A 25835-nucleotide genomic window follows, 5' to 3' on the forward strand; every position below is an offset into this window, starting at 1 on the left:
TTCGAAAACTGATTTTCAAGCCATCAGGGGCCAACTCGAGCGGCCTGAAGCGGCCAGGCAAATTTTATGCGTGGTTATAGAATCCGGAGTCTCAATTGTGCACTTAAAAAAGAATAGCAATTTTTGCAAGATGTACTTTTTTGTAGGATAAGTAGTTTTTGTTTTATTTTTGAAAAACAACATTTAAAATAAAACAAATATATTTGAGTACAACAATACAAGATACGAGAATAAGCGAGAGAAAATTCAGTCAACCAAAAAAGATTAAAAATTTTTTTCATTATCGATCGAAGGAGAAGATCTTTTTTTAGAAAAAATTTAATTATAAAAACGTTTAATTCTGTCGTCTATAATTTCTCGATTTATAATTTTTGTGATTTTTAATGGGCTGGTAAATGAAAAAAAAAGACTTCATAGGTTTCTAAATATATTTGATATCTAGTGAAGAAATTAAATAAAATTTCCTAATCTATCAGAAAAATGTTTTTTCCTATTTTCTGGACATTTAAAAAATTTTCAAAAGTATAAACATTTTCTAATTTTTATTGAAATTGAAAATTTTGTTTTGATAATTTTCAAGTCTTCTACCCATCTATAAGAAATTTCGACAAAATTTTCTAAAATTTGTACGAAAAAATTTTTTGAATGTAGAAAATGCTCTAAATTTCTTTATTTTGGTTGAAAATATCTGCTTATCGAATTTAGCCTTCATTTTCAGAACCTTAAAAAGTGTATTAAAGGCTGACTCGATTGGACAAATCCTTCAAAAGTTAGCGTGGGTACTACATTCAGGTAACCATACATATAGACAGACGTACAGACAGACAACATACATACATACATACAGACATAAATAAACACAGACATAAAGATAGACATAAAGAAAGAAATACAGACAGACATACAGACATGCATAAATACAGACAGGCATACAAACAGACAGACACTGATAAAATTGTATGATTTTCGTATTCTGTGCGTGCCAAAACGTAAATAATGTAAAAATGTTTAATTCATAGCTCCGCTTAGTCTGAAAGGACGTAAGCAGTTTATGTTTTTTTCTGATGATAATACAGATTCCTTGAAAAATTTGACTTGTAAAACCTGGAAAAATAATAGCTGTATTTCGAAAAAATAATTCTGCTTTCGATGTTCCTAATAGCTTAGGAGGAAAGCACCCGACCTTCAACTAGAATTTCGGTTGTTCGATTACTAGCGGAGGGAAGAAAGATATACTTTTCGAGAAAAATTTAATTAAATTTAAAAAAATTTTGTAAAGAAAATTTGTACGCGTGCGACGATTTTTTATCGAAATCGTTAAGTATTTGTAGGAGTCCATAGGGATTTTGAATGGAACTGCAGGGAATCATCGGGTTTTAAGGTGAAATTCTTAGCACGAGTATGATCAGCATAGACTTCCCGCCTTATCTGCGAGTTCTCTTCTGGCTGTCACAGAATAGATACATGCCAGCAAAGACTGACCTATTTGTGTTCAAACGGTCGAGAGACGCATGCGACTTCTTCACGTGACTGCCGATTATTATTTGAAGAACGAGGTCATGGGATATCGCCAGTGAAACGACTGTGTCTATAAAGAGGCGGATTTTTACCTCTCACTCTGAATACGAAGTATTCCCTATCAGGAACATTGAATGGCGTGGACATCACACTCCCTGTACAAAGCTCATAACACGGATGGCCCCCATGAAAATCGTAGAGTAAATTGGTAGCTTTCATTTCTTCTTCATTATTCATAATGTGTCCCCTAAGGATTGACATGACTTCCATTCCTTACAATACTTTCACATACATATTTAATAAAATCTTATCCTTACTATTTACAGTTATTTACAACTATTTAAGGAAGATCTTATATCTGGATTCTAATATTTTTTTTACGATAGTGAAATTTGGATTGTGTTGGCGAACAAATGCGCGAGCGATTGAAAATGAGAACGCAAGTGAGAAAGGGAGAAAGAGAGAGAGAGACAGAGCGTGAAAACAACTGTATCTTAGTCGACATATGCTCTTGCCGAATTCCTTTATCTTCCATTCTTCTCCTAGATGCTTCCCATACATGCTCCCATGTTTTCTCATCCCATTCACAGCTGCTGTATTTACGGATCTCTTTCTTTTCCCAATGCTTTTATTTCCTTACCTCGTTTCCCAATCTAAATCTTTCTATTTTGTTCAACCTTCTCGGTTCCCAACCCTTTTCTAAATACTTTGGTACTTCTTCATTTTTTCTTATCTCATCCTATTTATTATATATATATAGATTCCTCACTCATCCTCCATCTTCTTATAATTTTCTTTCCTTCTCCTTTTTCCTTATTCTTCATAGCTTCTCGCTAACTCCCCTACCTTTCGGTCCCTCAGTTTTGTCTTAAAAACTTAAAAACAGTAAACCTTTACCTTTTTTCTAATAACTTTCCACAAAACATTATCGGTTAACAAATTTATTATAGACTAAAATAACTTCAAACCTGAAACAAAAATCATAATTCCACTAACATTACAAAAAAAATAATTTGATCTTATTAGCACCATTGATATTCCATATTATGGTAAAAATTAATACTAAGAAAGTAAGGTAATAAAGTAAACATAATAATATTTAATAAAATTATTCCTCACTTTTTATTTGACATGCATATTGGAATCCTACATCAAGAAAAATGATTTTCGTCCTATCAATGATTCATATAATTCCATTTCTAGAATTCTTTCTATATATACATCTTTATACGTGGTATGGAAGCTTCTAACGCGTCCATTAAGAGTTTAGATTTTTCTTGCACCTTCTTCCCTATTCCTTTACACACCCCCACACATATTCTTTGTGGTGAAAGGGGGACCTGCAGTTTAAGGTCGGTTCAGAACCACCAAGAGGAATCAAATCTACAAGCCGACCGAGTGGATCTAAAGCTTACGCTTTAGCTTCCACGACCATCGTCCCACTTCTATATGTTTACATCCTTAAACAAAAATTAGCGCTAATTTCATTATATTTACATGTGAAAATTGGCATCTTTTTTCCTTTGGAATTCTGTCGTTAGATTAGACGATTCTTCTGACTGTCATTCTTGAAGTATAGTAAATTTGATGATAGCAAAGTGCTTCTCGGTCCTGCTCTCATAAAAAATATAATTGTTACCATTTTTATAATGCTTGTTAAGCTGGTTCTTCTTTCTTTTTTAAATTTTAAATTTGAAAAGAGAAACTTAACCTGTTTAATAATATTACGACAGTTTAAGGCCATGTTATGAGTATAACAGCTGATCAAGTCAGCCCTAATATCAAAATTTTTCACCAATATTGAAAAATAAAAGTTTAAATAATGCGGAAATTTTTTTCGGGAAATGTTAATAAATATTAAAGGATCGTTTGTGGCTTTGAAAAGAGTTGGAGGAAGAAAAAATGTTATTTATGCAAATAATGATTATCGACGGACACATTTAGGTTTTACAGCAGAAGTTTAACTTTTAACTTTATCTTATAGTAATCATGCAATCTGTTTTCCTGTTCGAAGTTGTCTACTCGCTGCGCTAGTGCTGCTTTGACAGCTGATACCAGACTGATACGTATGTCAGACAAATATGTTTATTTGCATTTCAAATGCAAACATTAGTTTTTGCATTATTGTGCATAATGTTCGTGAGCTATTTTTGTTGTTTTGCCCCACTTTGATCAATATAAACCTCATAACTAGCCCATTGACAACATTGCAAATTGCTTGCAGGGTTTGACGACAGCACGTTCGGTATTTCTCAAGAACAGTAATTAAAAAAAACTCACTATTCTAATTACTTAGGACCAGATACATATTCTTGCATGCCTTCTATTTATCGTGCCAAATTTTTCAACACTATATCTCATTCCGTGTGGACGTAAGTTGGGAAAGAAAACTTCCACTGGTATTTTCTTCAAAGAAAACTTTTTCTCAAAATTTCCACCGCAATAAAGCAGAGACATGGACTTTATTACCTTCTCTTTCATTTCCCAAACTTTTAGAGCGATTTTAGAGCGATACCTTCAGCCTAGATGACCTTTATGTTTTTGGGGTCGCTGTTCACGATCCTGCTGTCCATATGACCACATCACGTCTAGATCAAGGTCAAATGAAGGTCAAATACCTTAATTCAATTGATGCAATTTTTTGACCTCGGATTATGAAAGAACGGAAAATTTTACGTACGAATACATCTTGACCTGTTTGTTGAACCGACATTTGAAGGTCATTTGGAGGTCATATAGAGGTCAAATCCTTCTATTAATCTCTCGGCTGATTTCTTATGTAGGAACGGGTCTCGAACCAGTGGACATTTATGTTTTTTAGGTCGCTGATCACGATCCCGGTGTATGTGATTTCATGAAATGATAGGTTAAGGGTCTAAAATGAGAAATGGAATGAGTTAATGTTTAATTTCAAGCTCGAGTGTTTACATTCAACCGACTTTAAATTTCAGATCATGGGCCTATCATTTAACGAAATCACATTCAACTGTTGAGCATTTTCGCCGTAAGGGATGACCTTATATTTGACCAACAGGGTCATTATCCAGGTCAAACAGAGGCCAAGATTTATTATATGCATAATATGCTATAAGAAGGGACATCGTCAATAGACATTTTTTGTGCCTGCTCCCAGGGCATCTCCATGTGGTGACGGTGGGCATCGGGTCACCGGCGAAGTCCCTGGGTGAAGTTGTTCAAGCTGTCATGGGAGGCACAAGAAAAAGTAGCCGTACGATACAGGGACTCGGAAACCCAGTATCGGCGATTGGTCAGGGTGAGCAAGCGGGCCCGCAATCGTCGTCATGATGCGACCACAGCTCTAATTTGGTGGGAAACTTAGCCCTTTCAGAGTCTAATGCTACAAGTTCATCAACAACCCCATGTTATCATCGATTAAACAACTTTTGCGTTGACCAAACCATCTGGGTACCATAGAAAGAATAATTCTACAATATTATATGCATCTGTTCAATCTGTGACTCATGCTGTTTTAAGCAGCATTGAGCAGGTTGAAAGTGAACATCAGATATTCACTGACGAAGTATCTTTTGAAAAAGAAACTAATGATACATATAGAAGAATGTCATTTGAAGAATTCGAAGATCAGCAAAATGACGAGCTAAATGAATCGCAAAAATCAGAAGATGAACAGCCCGGAAATTCTCATGGTTTTACTCAAGACGAGCTAAGTGACTTGGTTCGAGACACAGGACTTTCGAAAGGAATTTCCGAACTCGTAGCTTGTAGATTAAAAGAGAAGAATTTTTTAGCTCCATGTACTCGAGTGACTTTTATCGTGATCGAGATCGCCCATTCCGGAAATTCTTTTCCAAAGCAAAGGGTTTGGTTTATTTCAATGATATTAAAGGACTGATAAATAGGTATGAAAGTGTTCAATATGTAGCTAGTGACTGGCGACTATTTATTGATTCATCAGTGAGGAGTTTGAAAGCTGTCTTACTTCACAATGGAAACATATATGCCTCTATACCGGTTGGTCATTCAGTGATCTTGAAAGAGCAATACAATAATCTTCATTTTCTACTCGAAAAATTGAAGTATGATAGTCACAAGTAGCAATTAGTTGGAAATTTGAAAATAACAGTATTTTGTTAGGTCAACAAAGCGGGAGCATAAAGTATCCATGATTTATTTGTGAGTGGCACAGTCGTACCCGAGAAAAACATTATGAATGATGAACTGATAAATGATGATGAATTCGAAATGAGAATGACAACTAATGAGAGAGCAGTTTGGAGTTATTTGAAATAAATTCAAAAAAAAATTTTGGGAAATAACAAAGACCCTGCTTACATTGTTTGGGATGTGAACATGATGTCAGACTACTGTTGGTCTTTGAAAAGAGACACATCAAATGTGCATAAAAGAAGATCCCTCCGTAGATCTTTTACGTACCAAAGAACACTTCGTACATAAAGTTTCAATTTGCGAGCTTCCTTGACGACAGGTAAAGATGTCCCTCCTGAGTTAGTGCGACCTTTTAAATTGACGTTTTTGTATTTGCCCGTGGCCATTGTATAGGCGTACCCTCGGCTTGGTCATATTGCCACTCCTATCTGAACCATGGCCTTCATCCGAGAGAAGCGTGTTGTGGGTGACAGTGCACTATTATGGTGACGTAACCCCATCATTCGTAGCATTGGTGACTTAGCCCAAAGCAATGTGGCTGACTGCAAAAGCGGAAGCTCTCGGAAGATGGGGTCACCTGAGATTTGCAAATTTGTTTGGTTATGCTTTTAATATATTCCCCTGGTCAGGATTGCGTCTTAACTTTTGATAAAAAATATGCGATAGAATTAAACAACCAATTTTTAGATGTCACTGAACTATTTATAAATATTTTCTAGAGAAATCACAATACCCACGGCGACAAGCTTTTGATGCAGATTGCTACGTGATTTTGTTGTGAGAAACACGATCCTGCTAACTTTAAATCGTTACACACTTTTCCCCCTTTTTCAAGAGCCATCCCCCTTTTCCATTTTATACCTCTTCTCTGCAGGAGAGAAACTTCATCAATAACCTTTTCATAACCCTTCTATGGAGAAAGTGACTTCGGCGATATTCATCCCCAGACACACTTCTTCCCTTTCCTAGAACACGCTCCCGTTGGTTACATCCCTTCTCCGTAGTTTTATATACTCCTCCTGTGAAAGGGGCGAATTCGGTGACAGACACGACCAAAGCACACTCTTCCTTTTTATAGAGGTTACCTAAGTACTGTACACCCTTCTCTGGATGACAGTGATTCTAGCGAAATACACAACCTTTTTCCTTTTCGGGGGTAACTCTTGTTATGGTGGACCCTGCGAGTGTGTGCAGTTAGAAATTGTTATTGCTTACTATCACAGAGTCCATGCGTCAGCTATGTACTATATAGTAACTGATGCTGCCGACCGCTCCATGCGAGATACCTTAGATCCAAAACACTGAAGGAGATGAGACAGGGAGGGAGCAAAAGAGCATTAAGCAGAGAGCACGCTAATTGCGCAGCGAGCTATCTGGACAAGGGTAACGATCCTCACCTTGGTCCCCGTCTACAGACTCGTGCTACTTCTGATCAATTATGCTCGCTGGATACTCCCAGCGATCCGAGAGACGACTGGCTGGTGAGTAACAATGTCAATTGTTAATAAAAATTTAAAACATCAAAAGGGTCAAATCAATAACTTTCGTTTTACTACCCAAACTTCAAAATTTACGATCATTAGATGAATTTCAAAATTCCAATAATATTAGTATAAATAATAGCAATCTCCTCCCTTCCTGGTTAGCTTATTATAGCATTAGACAAAATACCATTAAAGAAGACATGTATATCATCATCTAAACATTTTGGGAAATTGTCTAATAGAACTTGAATGAATAATAATTACAAACATATTAGAAGATAATTTTAATAACTAATGAAATCATTAATAACCAATTCGATTTCGGAACTCACCAAAACTACAAAAGAATAGAATTTGAAAAACCTGAATTATTGCAATTAACTATTGGAATTTTGATGCAAATAATTAAAGAAATATTTTACTTTAGCTTCTTAGCAACACTACACGTGCCTGACAAGAAATCTTAGTTGCATACATTTTTGAAGATTCAGCAATTGGTGGTCACGTGGACCGCATCTGGCCACGATCTGGACCGATATTATAATCTTTCCTCTTTTTTAACTCTTGCATTTGTATGCCTAAAGTATGGCATGTTAATATTTTGAGACTTTTTTGTCAATGAAGCTTCGTCTGTTTTATATTGGTAAAAAACTCGGAAAATACTTGTGTAATCCTGATGAAGTCCTACTTTGGGTATGCGAAACGTTTAAAACTAAATTCACAAATACCCCGCGTTGTTAGCACTTATGCTGGCTTTCATTAAATACAGGCGTCGATATACTTTCTCATGTCACGAAAATCTTTTCTTGATACACACATGCAGTACAAAGTAAATATTTTCTTAAACAAAAGTCCATTAACCGCCGTCTGTGTTTGTCTACACGAATAACTGCACACAAGATAAATTTACTGAACCCTATTAATTTTTCTGCATACATTTTGAAAACACGGCATTGATTAAAAAAATAAATATTTAGTTTTACCTTCGTGAGCTGTTTTGAAACTGTCGATTGTAGAATTTATCCAGATAATTCGTGGTTCCAGTTCAATTTTAGATAAACGATCTTTCTTTAAATCTTCAATAGCTGTGATGAATGCTTTATGATAATTCTCATCTCCAGCGTGAAATATAGCACCTATGTAAGAAGAAAAAAATTAGTATATAACTATCTGTTAGTAAAAGAAATTTTCTGGGAACTTCTTAAAATTTTTATAATTACAGTATAATTATAGAAGTTGTAAGGCTAAATCATTATTTACGATTGCACGTAGTAATTAAACATCAGAAAGTTTAAAATGAAAAAGGAATAATGTAGTAGAAGAAGAAAAAACCTCGCTCGGCCGCGCTTAAGTAAAGTTCAACGCCAGCGAGTATATGAAAGAATAAAAATTAAAAACCTGTAAGTTTTACTGTAGTTCGGGCTCATGCAAATTGGAATAATATTTGTGCTTCAACTGATTCAAAGAATATTAAATATTAAAAAATAGTTTTTGAATTACTGTTTTCCGATGATGTCTAATGAGCAAAAGAGAGACGTAAATAAGAAAAAAGCAATTGAAAAATAAGAGGGATAGACTGAGAATACCACGTTAGGTTTCCGAGTACATATGTATCTCCTTGCTTGGGACAAATCAATTCATTCATCCACGAAATTGTCAAATGAAATAAATCTTGATTACATCTTGGATACCCGTAAATACAGAGGATATTAAAAGAACCAGAGATTCTGATGAGGGCAAAGTATTCTTTAGCTTAGGCCCGCACTATTACTATTAATACTACTGGTACATCAGGAAATCTTTTGCACAAGTCAGAATAAATTTGGACTCCAGGCTGTCGCCAACAGGTCTTAAAGCCAGGTCGAGCCAGGTCGAGCCAACTCCACCAATCAGCATCCGAGCTACGAGGAGGTGAAGACGATGAGAGGTATGAACTATAGTACACCTTGAGTCGTCTTCTATTCCGTTGGTGTTCCCGAGTGCGACAATTTACGTAGTTCGAAGTTAGTTCTCGATTTCTTTGCTGAAGGAGTTATCGCTGCTATCTTGTTGGTCAATTATTTTTGAAAAGTTCCAAAGAATACTTCCTGAAGATCTTGAAGGATTTTCGAAGAGTTAATCACTGAAAGTTTGGCTGCTAGCCTACGATAAGACTCAATGTATTAAATGGACTTATTCGGTATTTTGTTGCAGCCTATTTTTCAGAAAATTTAATGACACGTGTTCGAGACGTGGTTCGGTGACAGGGCCTATTTCTAGAGTTAGTGTAGACATTCAGACGACGAACGAAAAGTATAATATTTATCTTGTGGGACTTCCGACTTTTAAATATTGTTTTTTGATGGATTTTGTGATTTTTAATTTATTTGATTGATTGATAATTGTTATTGTTTATAGATGTTATTTTGCTTTTGATTGATTTCTTGAGTTTCTATTGCTCATCTATTCTGACTGATTGATGATCGCTATGGTTTATTTTCAATGTGTGCCTATTGTCTTATTTCGTGGTCAATTAGCGATTATTATTGTATTTATATTCATAAAGATCTTTTTATCACTCTTTTGAATACTGGTTAAAACATTGATATCGACCATCCCGACACCGATGACCAGATCGTAGGTTGCGTTTATTCTTTTTCAATTATGATTACCCTTTTGGTTACCGATTTTGAATTTTACCTACGACTACGCTAGATTTTCGCTTATCCTTTTAGTTATCATTTTTGAATTTTAACTGCTGTTGCCCCTAGCGAAGATCACGGGCCCCTCAGTTTTGTTTACCCCTTTGGTTATCTCTTTTGAATTTTAATTATGACCGCTCGATGAGGATATACATCACTAGAATTTGGTTACGACCGTCTTTCCATTTATGACATATTTTACTTGCCCCTCGATCACCCATGTGTAGTTTAGCTTTTTTGCGAATACGCTCCAATTTTAATTAAACCTCTTTGTCTTTGAACATAATTATATCCCTGCGTTTAGTATTATAATCTTAAGATTGGGTAACCTCCAGTATCAATAGATATGAACGGCGGAAGAACTTGTCTATTATAGATTAGTTAGAATCGTACAAAAGATTAATAATATGTCATTTTTAAGCTTTTAAAATGGAACTTTTTTCAATTATTACTTTCTAAAGTAGAGGAGAATTGTCTCTTGGATAGATAGAACTACCTGCTATAAGAAAGATCAATGTCGATCGGAAGTTAATGAAATAATTGTCATTCTTTGCATTAAATATTGACTGTTTTTTCAGGGATTTCTTTCGTTTTGATATCAAGTGATCCCTCTACTATAATCCACATTTTTGGGCTGGACTAGCACTGCTTCGATTCGGTATAGAGTTTGTTACTGATATTTAGATTTGAAATTGAGCTTTGTAGTGTTTTGGCGTTTATTGAGTTTTTCTGTCGAATTTTTTCATTTTGAAGTTTTGCTGTTTTTAAGTGGCTACGGTACGGAAAGCCCAGCACCCGAAGAGCCGATTGAAGATATATTTGACCATTACATTCCCCGCACCCACCTTATAAGAAAAAATAAAAGTACAACTAAGTGTATACATAGCCATTGCAGCAGCGTTTACATGTAAAAAACGTAAGCATTAAGTCAAAGGCAAAAAATCTTTACGATTGAAAGATTAACTGAGCCGTATGGTGTATCAAAAAACCAAAATATTGTTTGCGCAATGTTCTAATAGCAATAAAAACTTTCTTTTGGGAATCAAAAAACTCTTCCCTACAGTTTGATGAAAAAATCGTTTTATCTCCGCATCGTAGATATAGACAAAAATCTCAAAAAACGAAGAATTTCTTTAAAATTAAACTGCAAATTTTTTGCTTAAATTTAAATTATCGGACAAAATATTTCAAAGCAAGACAATTTATACCTGTATAGCGATAAGTCCGTGAAGACGTTTTTTACTTTCCCTAATTGTCTTTTAAACTTCAAAAAATTGAAGAAAGTAGACCTTTTTCCTTTTTTTTTATAAATTCAGTATCAGTCTGACTATATCAGGTCAGGATTAAGGTCAAGTGAAGTTTAAAGTGAAAAAACAATTGTATCGGTAAAAATCTTTTCTTCAGACGTTATTGGGTTTGATGAATCCGAATCTGTGGTCATTTTGAATCCATCAGATCAGGATCAAGGTAAATTAAAAAAAATAATATTATATCGGCGTGAACCACAACTGAAGATGCTTTTGGCGTTGCTAAATCCGTATTTGGGGTAATTTTCACCCAATCATGTCGGAAAAAAGGTCATCTCATTGTCAAAATGTACAAAACCATGGAGTTTAATTAAGGAGTCGAACTAACTCCGGATTCGGATTCTACGAACCCAAAAAGTTGTAAGAGCACAGGTTTTCTTCAATCCATTGGCTTTATTTGATCCAATGTTTTTCTTCATTTTGACGGTTATCCTGACATATTATGGTTAAAATGACCCTATTTCCGGATTGAGCGACACCAAGAACGTCTGAGAGTAGAGGTTTTTTCTAATCCAATGATTTTCTCCCTGTTCACCGTCAATTGACCTGGTTCCTGACGTTTCAGTGCCAAATTGACACAGGATTCAAATTCAACGACCTCAAAAACGTATGAGTAAGGTGTTTTAGTTCGGGTTGCAGAGTTTTTTTTGTGAGCTGTGTAATCGTAGGTTGTTTATTGCAAATTGTATTGCTATTAAAAAATTTTCAGAAATATTTTGGGTTGTTTTTTACGTTTCTTTGAATGTCACGGATGTAGCGGAGGTGATCTCGCTTTATCAAAGTGAGTATTTCTTATGCTGTGAACTCTTAGGCTTATAAAGGTGGACGCAGTCCCTGATGATATAATGCACAGAAATGACCATCTTCCGGGAGTAATGGAATAACAGGTTTAGTAATGGTGCATTGATTATTTTGTGAACTTAAGGCCTAGACACAGGTTATTTTTATTTAAGACAACATTTTCTTGTACAAGATCAAGGTCTTCCATAATGTTAACGAATATGTCTGATTTTTTGCGACATAAGTTACCATCTATGAATTTCGGTGTATTGAAATTCCCAATATTTACAAAGTTAGGGCACTGAAGATCGTGGAGGTTTTGTAGCACTTGCAGAGAATACGCGGGATAGGGGAGCCTAATCACTACAATTTTGCTATTTAAAAATGTATAAAATATTAGAAATATAGCAAAAAATCAAAAGATAAATGAGACACGCATCGAACTGCCAGCCAAGATTCAAACAAATACAGAGTTGAAGAGACAGTGGAATGACTGAGCTACACAAGAGGATATTGAAGGAATAGACAGTTTCATTTTGATAAAGCTGTATAAATAAATATTGTCGTATATTATTTAGAAAAAAGAATTGAAAAAATAGTAGCGGAATGAGTTTAATTTCAAAGATATAAAAAAATGTTGACGCGACAAAAAATTTGTATGCTTGTGGAATCATACAAAGTACACTAATACATTGACGATGCACGTGAGGGCAAAGGAGCTTATATAGTGGTGGAGCAGTAAGGCGATCTCACAGTAAGAGAGTAAATGGAAAGAACGAGAGAGAGAGCATGTACATGCTTTGCTTGGCGTGTGAATAGTAGGGATATCAAAGAGAGTCTTTGCGACAATGGCTACTCGCCGCACAGAAGAGAAATGCGATTATAAGGACAAGGTATCGACAGTGTGTAAGAGAGAGAGAGAGAGAGTGAGAGAGACATCCGTAAGAAAGGTTTTTGAAAAATAATTTCAGTGTTATATTTACCAAGAGATAGAAATATATAGACATTGATTGACGAAGAACCTAAAAACATGAAAACGACATCTGGAGAAGAGCTATCTGAAGCTTCCACCTCGAATTTTTTATTTTCAATTAATCAGAATCTAGTGGCCGTTTGGACCTATCTGGTTAGGATTTTCTTCTAACCTAACAAAACTCCCATAAATTGCCGTAGTATACCTTTTTGTCCATAGAAAATGTAAACCGATAACATTTTTACAGGTTTTTTTAGGCAATGGATTTAAGTAAAATATTGATTAATCCCTCTTCAGAACCTTTCTGCTCCTAATTTGAAAATCGTCCAATCTAGCCTTAAAACTGCCTCTAATTAGCCAGAATAAATGATCTTCTAGTTGCAAGGGAAAATAAGCCAGTTATCTTCTGTTTTTTCGTCGCTGAGTGTAGATCCGGAGCTTTTTTTCTCGAAAAGGATCAAGTCCATCCGTACCATCAAAATATACCCGGCGGCTAATGTTTCTACGGTCACTAAACCCATCATGGCCAATAAGAACATCAATGCAGTAGAATCTAGCAGCGATAAGCATGAAGTGTGATACTTCTACTTTACCACTCTCCCCTTTCGTTGATTCTAGCTAAGGGGAGTTCGCCTACGACGCCTACACAAGGCCCTCGGGGCCTCAGTAGTCCTTGCGCCCTGTCTACGGACAGGTCATTCTGTATCTTTCGGTCAATAAACAAAAGTATTCTTATATCAAGTATAAAAGAAATGTAATTCACTAGATCGTCACATTATTTTGGCGATCCTAGCCACGATCCCTTTGATCAATACGACGTTCTTCGGGGATAAAAAAAGAATTTGTGAAGTTAAGACAGTTAAGTGCAGTTAAGTGAATTGTGGCAACATAGTCCTATATGTGTGAAAACCAACGAGGTTTCAAAGATAGCGCAAGTGTACTACCAGGGCATATAAGGATTATCAGTAAAGGATTAATCTTTAGCCAAAAGAGATCACGCTAATAGTACAAATCAAGTGAAGCTACTAATTGACTCTTAAGAAAGGCGCGACGTCACTTTTCAAAGGGGACACTACGGGAGGCTAAGAATTTCCCGATTTTCCGGCCAGCTGTCTGCCTACGGAGGAGCTGCAGCATCCCGCCTGACCCTGCCAACATGAGTAGACTACCATCGATTTTTAAATGCGCCAGTGACACTCAAGCTCCTGTTGCGTGAGTTTAGTGAAAATTGTAATAATTCAAAAATAGTGAGAAGTAATACGCGGCTTCTTTCTTCAAAAAAAAAAAAAAAACTGCCTACGTTTAGTTTATAAAATTAATAAGCATTGTGCAAATTGCGTCGCGATCCGAACTATCAAAATTGTGCGATAAAAATACTACCTCACACTGGCGTTCGCAGCTTATAGACAAAATTTAATAGAATACCCGACGGTACAATCGAGAACAAGTGAAGAATCTTTGGGTAACCTAAATCCCGATACTAATCCTTTCCTCACTGCTCGAGAAATGTCTAAAGAAGATTTATCGTGCGGTTCGCAGCAAGCATCCACAATGTTGGATGACCCCATAAAATTTATTATAGAAAAATTGAGTGGTATGGAAACCTTTCAAAAAAAGATAGAAGATGCGCTACGAATTTTAAACGCTGAAAATTCTCAGCGCGCAAGAGAAATTGAATATCTCGCGAAGCAGGGAAATTTGCTCTTAACGGAAGATGAGAGTTCGGGAAAAGGAGAAAAATATACCTCATGCGAAAATCGTGTTTTACCAGAACCTGAAAATTCATCTATTCCTCCGCAAGGAAATAAGCAACTAAAAGATCCCTCTTGCCAAAATATCGATATTCAAAAAGTAGAAAATGCGTCTCTTCCTCCACTAGAAAATAATAGAACGGATAAGGCTGAAAATTACGGGCAAAACGTACCAGTAGTAACCCAGCATCCCCAGGAAAGTGTGCAAATATATCATTTTCAAGGCCGAGAGTCTAGAAGTAGCTCTACATCCCTGACTCCGCGAAGAAATTTCAGGTCTTCTCAAGCTAATCGGTTACAGACAACGTCCATTCCTGTGACAACGTCTATTCCCGCAAAGGACATCATCAGAACCGTCAAAGAATTGAGAGGACGTGATGATGTGGGTGTCGAGGACTTTATCAAGTCAGTTAGGCGGGCGAAATCGAGATGTTTGCAGCCGGATTGACTATTGGATTTTATAATAGCCGAAAAAATTAAGGACCAAGCAAAACGCGCAATTCGCTTCAGTTCAATAGATGATTATGATCAGTTGTTCTCCGCCTTAAGGCAAAATGTAGGTATAATCAATTCAGTTGAGTTAAGTCGGTCAAAACTCGAATCTGTCAAGCAAACAGGGATTGAGACCGTTCAGAATTATAATATGCGGTTCCGGCAGCATTATAATAAACTAATTTATGCGGTGCAGAACGAACAATCAAATCCGACTTCGCTACGCTGAGCAATTCAAATAGAAGAAAAATCGGCAATTAAAAAATATATCATGAATTTGAAGGATGAAATCGGCGCACAAGTTCGTCCTCTCCGACCGAGTACTTTAAACGAAGCACAGCAGGAAGCCTTAGAGTCTGAGATTTGGTATAGGGAAAAGCATCACAATAGATACTCAAATGTTAGACCACCCGGTAACAAACCACTGACAAAACCGGTCTTTGCTCAATCTAGGACAGCATTCCAACATGCATCATCCGCCTCAAAGTACCCAAGTATTAACAACCCTCCAAATCATTCCCTGCCTTTACAACAAAGACTTCAGATGTTTTGTAAAATCTGCAAAAGACCGGGACATAACGAATCTCAATGCTACAGTAGAGACCGAAATTTTCCGATAGGACACTCGAACTCCCGCCCGCCGAATCATGTCCACAATTTACAGGTGAAAGAAGAATATCCGGAAAATGTTCTAGCCCATCACGAAGATCAACTATCAACAGAGATAGAGTCTCCGCAATATCAGGAAGACTATTCTCAATTAGAGCAAACCTACATGGAACAAACAGAACAGGAAGACTTTTAGTGGACAGCGGATCCTCACTCAACCTAATCAAGGATGAGCTTGTTCAATTAAATCATCCGTGCGAGAAATTTATCAAAGTGTTCTCTATGGGAAACGACCAACATCGGACAAACGAAATAACAAATTTTAAATTCCAGGGAAAAGAGCATGTGTTTGTTATTGTACCAAATGATTTCCCACTACCAGAAGATGGAATTATCGAAGTTCCATTCATGTACAGTTATAAATTTAGCCTTCCAAATACTCATTTATAATTAGACAACGTTAAACACGAATTACACTACGATGGGATATTTGTACCAGAAAACTCGATTAAAGTAATTAACTTTCAAGTAGAAAAGAAACAGCGGCACATGCTAATTACAGATCATCCGCATATTCCGGACTCAATTTATAGAATCCAAACCATGAATTACGAATTCTAATTTATAATCATACAGGCCAAATGATGATGCTTTCAACCACGGAAATTCAACCCATGTACATAAGTGTTCAGCCCGAGCGCGAAGATAGAATACATTTTATTACAACAAAGGAATTAGCCAAGAGATTAGAACATCTCCGAGCAAACACAAGACTCTTGCATATTGAAAAAAATAACCAAGAAGAAATAAGCAAAATTATCTAAAGTTATCATGATATTTTCACCTTAGAAGGTGATCCTCTCCCATGCACAGATCTAGAAAAACATGAAACTATCTTAAAAGAGGAGAGACCCATTAACATCCCTTCTTATCGCCAGCCAGAGTGTCATAAAGCTGAAATCAATCGTCAAGTAAAAGAGATGCTTAACAAACGAGTTATCTTTATGTCAAAATCACCATTCAACTCATCATTATGGGTAGTTCCGAAGAAAGACGATGCTTCTGGGAAAAAGAAATGGCGCAATGTCATTGATTTCAGAAAACTAAACGAACGAACTGATCTAGATGCATACCCGCTACCAATAATCAATGATATACTCGAACACTTAGGAAATGCGAAGTTTTTTTCAGCATTTGAATTAAGCTCCGGATTCCATCAAATACCTATGGATCCAGAATCAAAGAAATATACAGGCTTTAGTACACAAGAAGGTCATTTCGAATTTTAGATAATGCCGTTCGGTCAGAAGAATTCGCCGGCAACCTTCCAGAGGATGATGGACACAGCTCTGAGAGGTTTAGTAGGAAATATTTGCTTTGTTTATCTTGACGACATCGTAGTATTCGGCTCAAGTCTCAAAGAGCACAATGAGAACATCGTCATACTCTTCGAAAGACTGCGACAAACAGAATTGAAGCTGCAGCCTGATAAATGTGAGTATCTCAGACCAGAGTTAGAATATTTAGGTCACGTTATCACCGCAGAAGGGGTAAAACCAAACCCCAATAAAATTCAAGCGGTAAGGGACTTCAAAACACCAACAAATTCAAAACAGGTGAAATCGTTCCTGGGACTTGCCGGGTATTATCAAAAATTTATTAAGAACTTTTCCACTAGGGCTAAGCCACTAATTGACCTAACAAAGGAAAATAATCGTTGTTATTGGACATCAGGTTGCGAGACAGCCTTCGAAGATCTAAAGAACTGCTTATGCTCATCGTCAGTATTAAGATACCCTGATTACAAAAAACAATTTGTTTTAACAACAGATGCTTCAAATGTAGGTCTCGGAGCCATCCTTTCTCAAGATGGTCATCCCTGCTGTTATATTTCTAGGACACTCAATAAACCCGAAATGAATTACGACACAACAGAAAAGGAACTGCTTGATATAGTTTGGGCAGTCAAGCGTTTGAGGCAATACCTGTTAGGAAGAAAGTTCATAATCCAAACAGATCATCAGGCCCTGAAATGGCTCTTCAATATTAAAGATCCAGCGTCTAAGCTACTCAGATGGGGACTTCGCCTTGTGGGATACCAGTATGTAGTCGAATATATAAAAGGAAAAGAAAATACAGCCGCCGATGTATTATCGCGTATGTATCCAACACGTGAAGGAGACGTTCAAGAAGGACATACAATAGAATTACCGGGCATCGACAGCGAACACGAACCTTCTGAAACGGACAGCGAAAATGTTGAAATCGGGCTCATGAAGCTTAGATTCATGGAACCTAAGGACGAAAAAGAAGTAGCTGACGAATATCGGGCATGGAAAAGAAATCGACTCCCTAGCAAAGCTAAGACAAAATCTGTCGCTAGCGGCAAAAACTAGATAAAAGTGAGTAAACAAACTCTGTTTTCCCTTTTACAAATCCAACTTCCCGATTATTAAGAAGAAGACTGGATTAAACTACTGTATAAGAAGATTAAGGACTTCAATAATCGCAAGAACTGAAAAACTTTCAAGTTCCACATAGAAGACCCTTTAATAATAAACACTGAAAAAGTGCGGTTGCATGACATGCTCAACTTTCTTCTTCATAAAAAATTCCCGGAACATGCATTCTTTGTATGTGATCGACCAAACAAAGAATTAACGGAAGAAGACAAACAAAATCTTTTGTCTGAAGCACATGGAAATATCGGATCAGGTCACTTTGGAGAAAATAAAACCATAAAGCGACTTAGAGAAATTATCTCTTGGGATAATATGGAGAATGAAGTCATCGATTTCATTAAGAAATGTGACATCTGTCAGAGAGAGAAGTTAACACGTATCAGGCCAAAAATCGAAGCAGCGATTCCCGACGTGCCAGTGGCACCTAACGATAAAATCGCAATGGACATTTTTGGACTATTGCCTATAACACAATCTGGAAACGAGTACATACTCTCTATCCAAGATGTTTTAATAAAGTATCTGGTCCTAATACCGCTCAAAGAAACCAGAAGTGAGTCAATTATAACACAACTGATGGATCATTATATATACATATTTTCTTCTCCGAAACAAATTCTGACTGATCAAGGAGCAAACTTTATATCAGAATTAGTCCAAAAATTCGAAAATCTATTTAGAATTAGGCACATAAAAACTACAACCTTTCACCCTCAGGCGAATGGAGCATTAGAGAGAACTCACGCGACGGTCAAGGATTTGTTAAAAACTTTTATCGCCGATAATCAAACGGAATGTGACTTGAACCTCAACCTTACTTGTTTGGCTTATAATGTAGCAGTTCATGAAAGAACTGGGCTAACACCTTTCGAAATGACCTTTGAAAGAACAGCAAACTTGTCTTCAATTCTTGCCACCACCAGTTCTTTAAACCACCAAGAACTCTTGGATATGTGCAGGAAGCGGCATGAAGCCTATTTAGCAAAAGGAAAAGAATCCATCCAGAGGACACAAGAGAGATTAAAGAAATTACAGGACTCAAATATTGTTATTTTAAACCCTATTTTCGGTGCTGGTGATCTTGTACTTGTCCATAACGAAACAAAAAGAAACAAGTTAGATTCAGAATGGTTAGGTCCAGCAACAGTAATACGGCGTACCAGCCAAACTAATTACGAAATTCTTTTTGAAAATAGATACCTCACAATCCACGCAAATCGTCTGAAACCATACTATCACTAATCCTATGTTTTCAGAATGCGGACTGCCTGGATCATCCTTGCACTCATCTCCTCCACTTCCTGCCTCGTAGTGACTCCACTCCATAATGTCACTATTTTTGCGGAAGATTTAGGCTAGTTAGCTGATACACACAGTTGTGAAAACCAAATTATCCGTAGTAGTATTAAAACACTAGACTTATCAACATGTGAGATATCCGTTCTCAAAATCGATTATTTAGTTTTTATTAGTTTAGCAGAAAGTCAAGGATATATTATAGTTCCTGAAAAATCTATAGACTTAAATACCAACTGCGAAGGAATAATTAAAGATATTAAAATTACCGAGGCATCACTTCTATCGTCAGGAAGCAATTGTATTTTAACCATCGAAGGTGCTATAGTTAAGTTAAAACAAAGTAGGGAACTGAGAAAACACATATATTACACAAAAAATATTTCTGTACCTTATACCAGTAATGATCTAGATTTACTCAACGATAAACTGCAACCAATCCAAAAACAGATTGATAATGAGCAATTGCTGCAAGCAGGTAGAACATTAGATGATACCAATAATGTTTTAAACAGAGTCAAAAATAAACGTCGAACACGAACATGGACTGAAACCACCACAGAAACTCTTACATACCTAGGTTATGTTGCGTTAGTATTAATAACCTTATTCTCCACGTACAAATGCGGACTCTGCGATCTAGCACGAAAATGTCTGCCGAAAATCTGTTTCAACCTATTTTGTACAACTAATAACATTAATAATAACACAGCCCCAACGCCAACTATTGTTACCTACGTTCCACAGGCTCCTCCTGCACATGAAATTGAAAACAGTGAGCCGTTAGTAGCACCTAAAGTTGTTAAATTGCGTTTTTCCGGAGCAAAACGAGTCTAACGAGGGGGGTGTAATACTTCTACTTTACCACTCTCCCTTCTCGTTAATTCTAGCTAAGGGTAGTTCGCCTACGACGCCTACACAAGGCCCTCGGGGCCTCAGTAGTCCTTGCGCCCTGTCTACGGACAAGTCATTCTGTATCTTTCGGTCAATAAACAAAAGTAGTCTTATATCAAGTATAAAAGAAGTGTAATTTACTAGACCGTCACAGAAGATGATGATGACGATTATAGAGTAAGCGACGCCATAGTGGTACGGTATCCAAAAAAGCTGACCAAAAGTCTATAAATTAACTTTTGATTGTCGAAATTTCAGGTAGTGGGTCTCTTAGACAAATATCCCGAAGGTTCAATTTTGGACATTAGGGGTCCCAAACCCTTATACCAGCTTAGGTATAGTAGTTCAAAAGTAGCCTTCGTGCGAGCAAGTTGTGTCTGTTACGGACTAGAAAATTTGAGCGGCTCAAATTTTTCAAGTGATGCATGGGAGGTAAAATATTCCTGACTTAAATAAAAAAGAATGAGCAATCGCTATTAGAAATTATAAACATGTAGAGAAAACCTTCACGATTCTTCAGCTTTCTGCGATTGGACTTATTATACGTTTCAAATTAGAATGTTCTTTAACAGAAAATTAAAAATAGAGTTGCCTGTAACTGCCCGGCTTCCAAAGGGCACGTGTTTTTTTTTTATAAAAAAACACAAATTTTGTTAGAAAATCTCCAGATTGTATATTTTAAATGCAAAATAAAGACAAATTTTTCTAATATGCGTGGTGGGGTTTCAAAAAATGTATACAGTCGTGTAATAATAGTATGGGCCTAGAGCCCTAGTTGGCCTTTATCAGGCCCAAATAATTTTTTCATTTAATTAATCGCCATATTTTATTATGGACTTCAAATCCATGCTCCAAAATAAGAACATTTTGTACCCGCACATTTTTGGCACAAAATAAATAAGATTTTGAATGAATAATAAATAAATAAGAATCGGTTTATCGAGAAAAGACATTTTTCTTCTAATGAAAGTCAATTTAAAGGAAAATTATGATATGATTAGAGAAATAATTAAAACCATGTGTTCATGAAGTTTGAAAAGTATTGCACATTGCTACACAAAATGAAGAATACTTTAAGCAAATTCATGTTTGGCTATAAAAGAAAATGGCAGCAAGCAAATAGGATGGAAGGAAGATTTTGTGAAAATTGTGTTGCATGCTCAAGGCGAAACAGTAGCTTTTGGCTGAGCACGGCAATGATTGCAGTGACATCTATAAGAAAATCGGAAATACAGTCTAGTGCGCCCTGGCAACTATGAAGACAACCTCATACCCGAAAATTGGTAGGATTCGGTTGGTAAAATTTTTGACCTGTTAGAAAGAGAAACTTAGCAACGAGCGAGACAGACAATATTCAACCACTTTTATCAAACCATGCTTCTCGGCTTACCTGCTCAGCTGAAGGGAAATATAGCAAATTGACAAATATCTCGTCTACACAATATGCGCGTAAAATATCAAATAATGTATTCGCATCCAATAAGAAAAGAAAATTAAATTAATAAAATTGTATTTATAAATTTTCTATGCGCCCACAAAATCTGATTTTATGAACAAAACACGTTTTTTTTGTAATTTTGCAATTTATCACGGTGAAAAATCATAAAGCTAAAATCTAAAATATTTGAAAGTTTCACATTCGTCCAACTCGACAATTTAATTAAATTTTGTCCAATTTAATAATGGGTTGCTGTTCATATAATCGAAGTGAGAGCTATTTCGTATGTAATGGTCTTTTTACATTCTCATCCTAATGAGAAGGTATTAGTTTTATGTAAAATTTCACTTTGTCGGTTTTCATCAAATCTCCACGTTTTGAGACCCACTGAGTCAGAAAAAACGATTTTTACGAAGGTGCTTGTCTGTCTGTTTGTAGTCTGTATTCTGTAGGCACGATAACTTTCGAAAAATGTATCAGATTGGATTCTGCTTTGGCACACTTTTTTAAGGTCTAAAAAGAAAGAACAAGTTTGTAACCCAGCTATTTTGGATCAAAATTCAAAATGTCAGCACGTTTTAAAAATGTTTGAAACCACATTTTTTCAAGATTTCAAAATTCTATGAACGGTTATTCATAGCACTCAGAAACTCATACAATTTATCCTTATGACTTTTTCTATAAAAAGAAAATTATCAGAGTTAGAGCATTTTCAAAATCCAAAAAAAAGAAATAAAATGCACATTTCAAGCCAAACAACGCATGCTATGAAAAAAAGTCAAAAAATAGAAAAACGTTGATTTTTGAAAGCCCTACAAGGTGATCATAACAACTTTTTTAATTTAATCGAAAAGTTGAAAATTCAAAATTTGATCGTATCAAAACTTTTTGAAAACAATTTTTTTCAAAATTTCAAAATTCCATGTACGGTTATTCATAATACTCAAAAACTCAAACCATGTATCTTCATGACTTTTTTCTGTAAAAAGAAAATTATCAGAGTTAGAGCATTTTCAAAATCCAAAAAACAAACTAAAATGAACATTTTCAGTCAAACAACGCATCATATGAAAAAAAGTGGAGAGAAGAAAAACTTTGATTTTTGAAAGCCCTGCAAGATGATCATAAGAACTTTTTTAATTTGGTGAAAAAGTTGAAAATTCAAAATTTGTCTACCAAAAATTTTTGAAACCACATTTTTTCAAGATTTCAAAATTCTATGACCGGTTATTTATAGTACTCAGAAACTCAAACAATTTATCCTTTTGAATTTTTTATATAAAAAGAAAATTATCAGAGTTAGAGCATTTTAAAAATCCGAAAAAACAAACTAAAATTAACATTTTAAGCCAAAAATAACATGATATTAAAAAGTTTAGGAAAAGAAAAACGTTGAATTTTGAAAGTCCTACAAGATGATCATAACAACTTTTTTAATTTGGTCGAAAAGTTGAAAATTCCCAATTTCATCATACCAAAAATAATGAAAAATCCAAAAATTCCATTTTTTGGTCCAACTATGCAAGATACGAGAAAAATGAATGAGCTGAAATTGCGCACCCTGGAAAGAACTACAAATTTCAAATAAATCACTTTTTGATAGGATGCATAGATTTTGTTTTTAGTCATAAAAAACAACACTAAAAATAAAAAATAAAATTTTTTGGACTAGCGACACAAGCTACGAAAAAAATATGACGGAACTTGTTCACCCAAAAAAGGACTATACATTTTGATAGGATACGTAGTTTTGGCTTTGGACGTAAAAAATAACATTCAAAATAAAAATTTTTAATTTTCTTGAACAAACGGCACAAGGTACAAACTAAAATTAACAGACAAAAGTTGTTCGCCTGAAAAAATCAATAAATTTATTATTAATCATTTTAGATAGGACTAGTAGATTTTCTTTTAATCGTTAAAAATAAGATTCAAAATAAAAAAAATTAATTTGTCGAAAAAGGACAGAAAAGACGAAAGAGGACATAGTATATGTAGCTGAATAATTATTTAAGTATTCTTTAAAAAATGTTCTTTTTGATATCGACAAAAAGTTTATTTTGAAAGGCGAACAATTTTTTCTACGTTTACAAAATTAATTCTTATGGTAATAGAAAATTTATTTCCAATTGACTCAAACTCTTTAGATACAATGTTCAAATTTAATAACAGAATTATATAATTATGTAACTACAATGTTCTTTTTTACAAATTGATTTTTTACTACAGTGTGATTTGGTAAATGCTGTCTTTCACAGAAGTAATTTAAAACAGAAAACTCAGTACATTTCAATTTCAAAAATTTAAATTATAAACATTTTGAAAAATCAAAATTTAGATAATTTAAAGAGATACAATACGTCGACAAAGGAAAATTTGTATACAAGAAATCGAGGAAAAATTTAAACTACAATGTTCCTCGACAATCTCTATTCTTACGACTGTGAAAGAAATGTGAATCAACTTTTCAGCGATATAAGGAAAAGAAAAGTTTTTAATGAATATTTGAATCATTATTTAGCTACAAAGTTTTTTTTAAATTTTGTATTGTTACTACAGTGTCATTTTCAAGAGAAAAAAATCTCACTTTCATCGATATAATTCCTCATCATATCAGACAAATTCATTAATTAAAACTATTTCTCTTACATAAGAAAGCTGTATTTAAGGGTTTTAGTAAAAAAAATTGGATTTAATTGACATCGCTAAGAAATAATTTGAAGAGTTCTTCGACTGCAGTGTTTTCTAAAAACTTAAAAAAATTTGTTCATAAATTTGGTTACAACATTTTCCTACTACATTTTATTTGTTTTTTTATTAGTTATTCTTCCTTAAAAGATTTCTTTTTTGAGAATAGTACTTTCAATAAAAAGTGCATACCTGCAAGAAATGATGTACATTTCACAGATTTAAGAAAACTCACTGATAAGGATCGCCATTATGTGCCAACACGTTTGAAACAACTCAATTGTTTTCAATTCACCTGACTCTAAGGCCAACACTGTGTACATCAACAATTTATACAAAACTAAGTTTTAAGGATCAATAGAAAATTTATTTTGAATCACTTCATTAATTAAATGGGGAGCTTATGAAAATTTAATATTTTAATTGCAATTGTTGAGAATCTACCTATATTAACGATTATATTCTCAAACTTGTCAAAATGTCAGGGACTACGTCGGCCTATTAGCATTTTTAATCGAGGTATAGGCGTGAAAATAGTGAGGAAATAGGTCATTTGACAGACAAATGCATTATCTTTATGGGGGGCATAGCATCGAGGGCCTAAAGCAACTTCGAATCCAGTGAGAGGTAGTGTCGTTTCGTAGTAGAGGGGGAAGGTTACACAGGTAGCCGTGGATGAAAAGACGATCGCCCAAATGGGGCAGTACTTAACAACTCTGAATTTTTCAACACAATTGTTAAATATTATTATTATTGTTATTACACCATTAAGCCATTTCCCTTTCGGAGTAGGCGTGGTTGGGGAAAGGAGTAGTGTGTGAAAGGGATAGAGATTTTTCAGATTGATCCATAATTCTCGTGCTATTTAAGTAAATAACACGTTCGTTCCGCAACACTGCTCCGACCCAGGTTGCTTATCAATCTCTCTAGCAATCACCCCAAGCGAAGAACCTCACGAAGTCGTTATGTAAGGTTCCCCACTTGGGTCCATTAGTAAATTTTTTTAAATTATAAACAATATAATTGTTTAAATAATTAATTTTTTCAAAAAACGGAAAAAAAACACCTGGAATATTGCCAAGGAGAATCCAGAACTATCTTCACTTTTTCTTTAGGACTTTTGATTTTTTTTATTATGAAGGATAAATAATCAAATCCATATGCGCCATGGGATATCGTAAAGCTGTGAGCTTTATTCATAGTCATGAATAGTTTTTGTGGCAAAATAATAAAAGTTGACATCTGAAAAGACTTCATTTTTATAGAAATATTCATAAAGAAATATTTATTTGATAATATTAAGTAAAATATGT

General features: G+C 35.1%; 1 protein-coding gene across 1 annotated transcript in view; it reads right to left on the minus strand.

The window, feature by feature from the left end:
- The window catches only part of LOC117180237 (glutamate receptor ionotropic, kainate 1-like), a 709739-nt gene that overhangs the window by 598466 nt on the left and 85438 nt on the right, over positions 1-25835 (minus strand). The window contains exon 3 of the mRNA XM_033372626.1: positions 8135-8287. Coding sequence (XP_033228517.1) covers positions 8135-8287 — 153 coding nt within the window. The remainder of the gene's footprint in view (positions 1-8134; positions 8288-25835) is intronic.

Source organism: Belonocnema kinseyi, chromosome 9, assembly GCF_010883055.1.
Source record: "Belonocnema kinseyi isolate 2016_QV_RU_SX_M_011 chromosome 9, B_treatae_v1, whole genome shotgun sequence".
Taxonomy (NCBI): Eukaryota; Metazoa; Arthropoda; class Insecta; order Hymenoptera; family Cynipidae; genus Belonocnema; species Belonocnema kinseyi.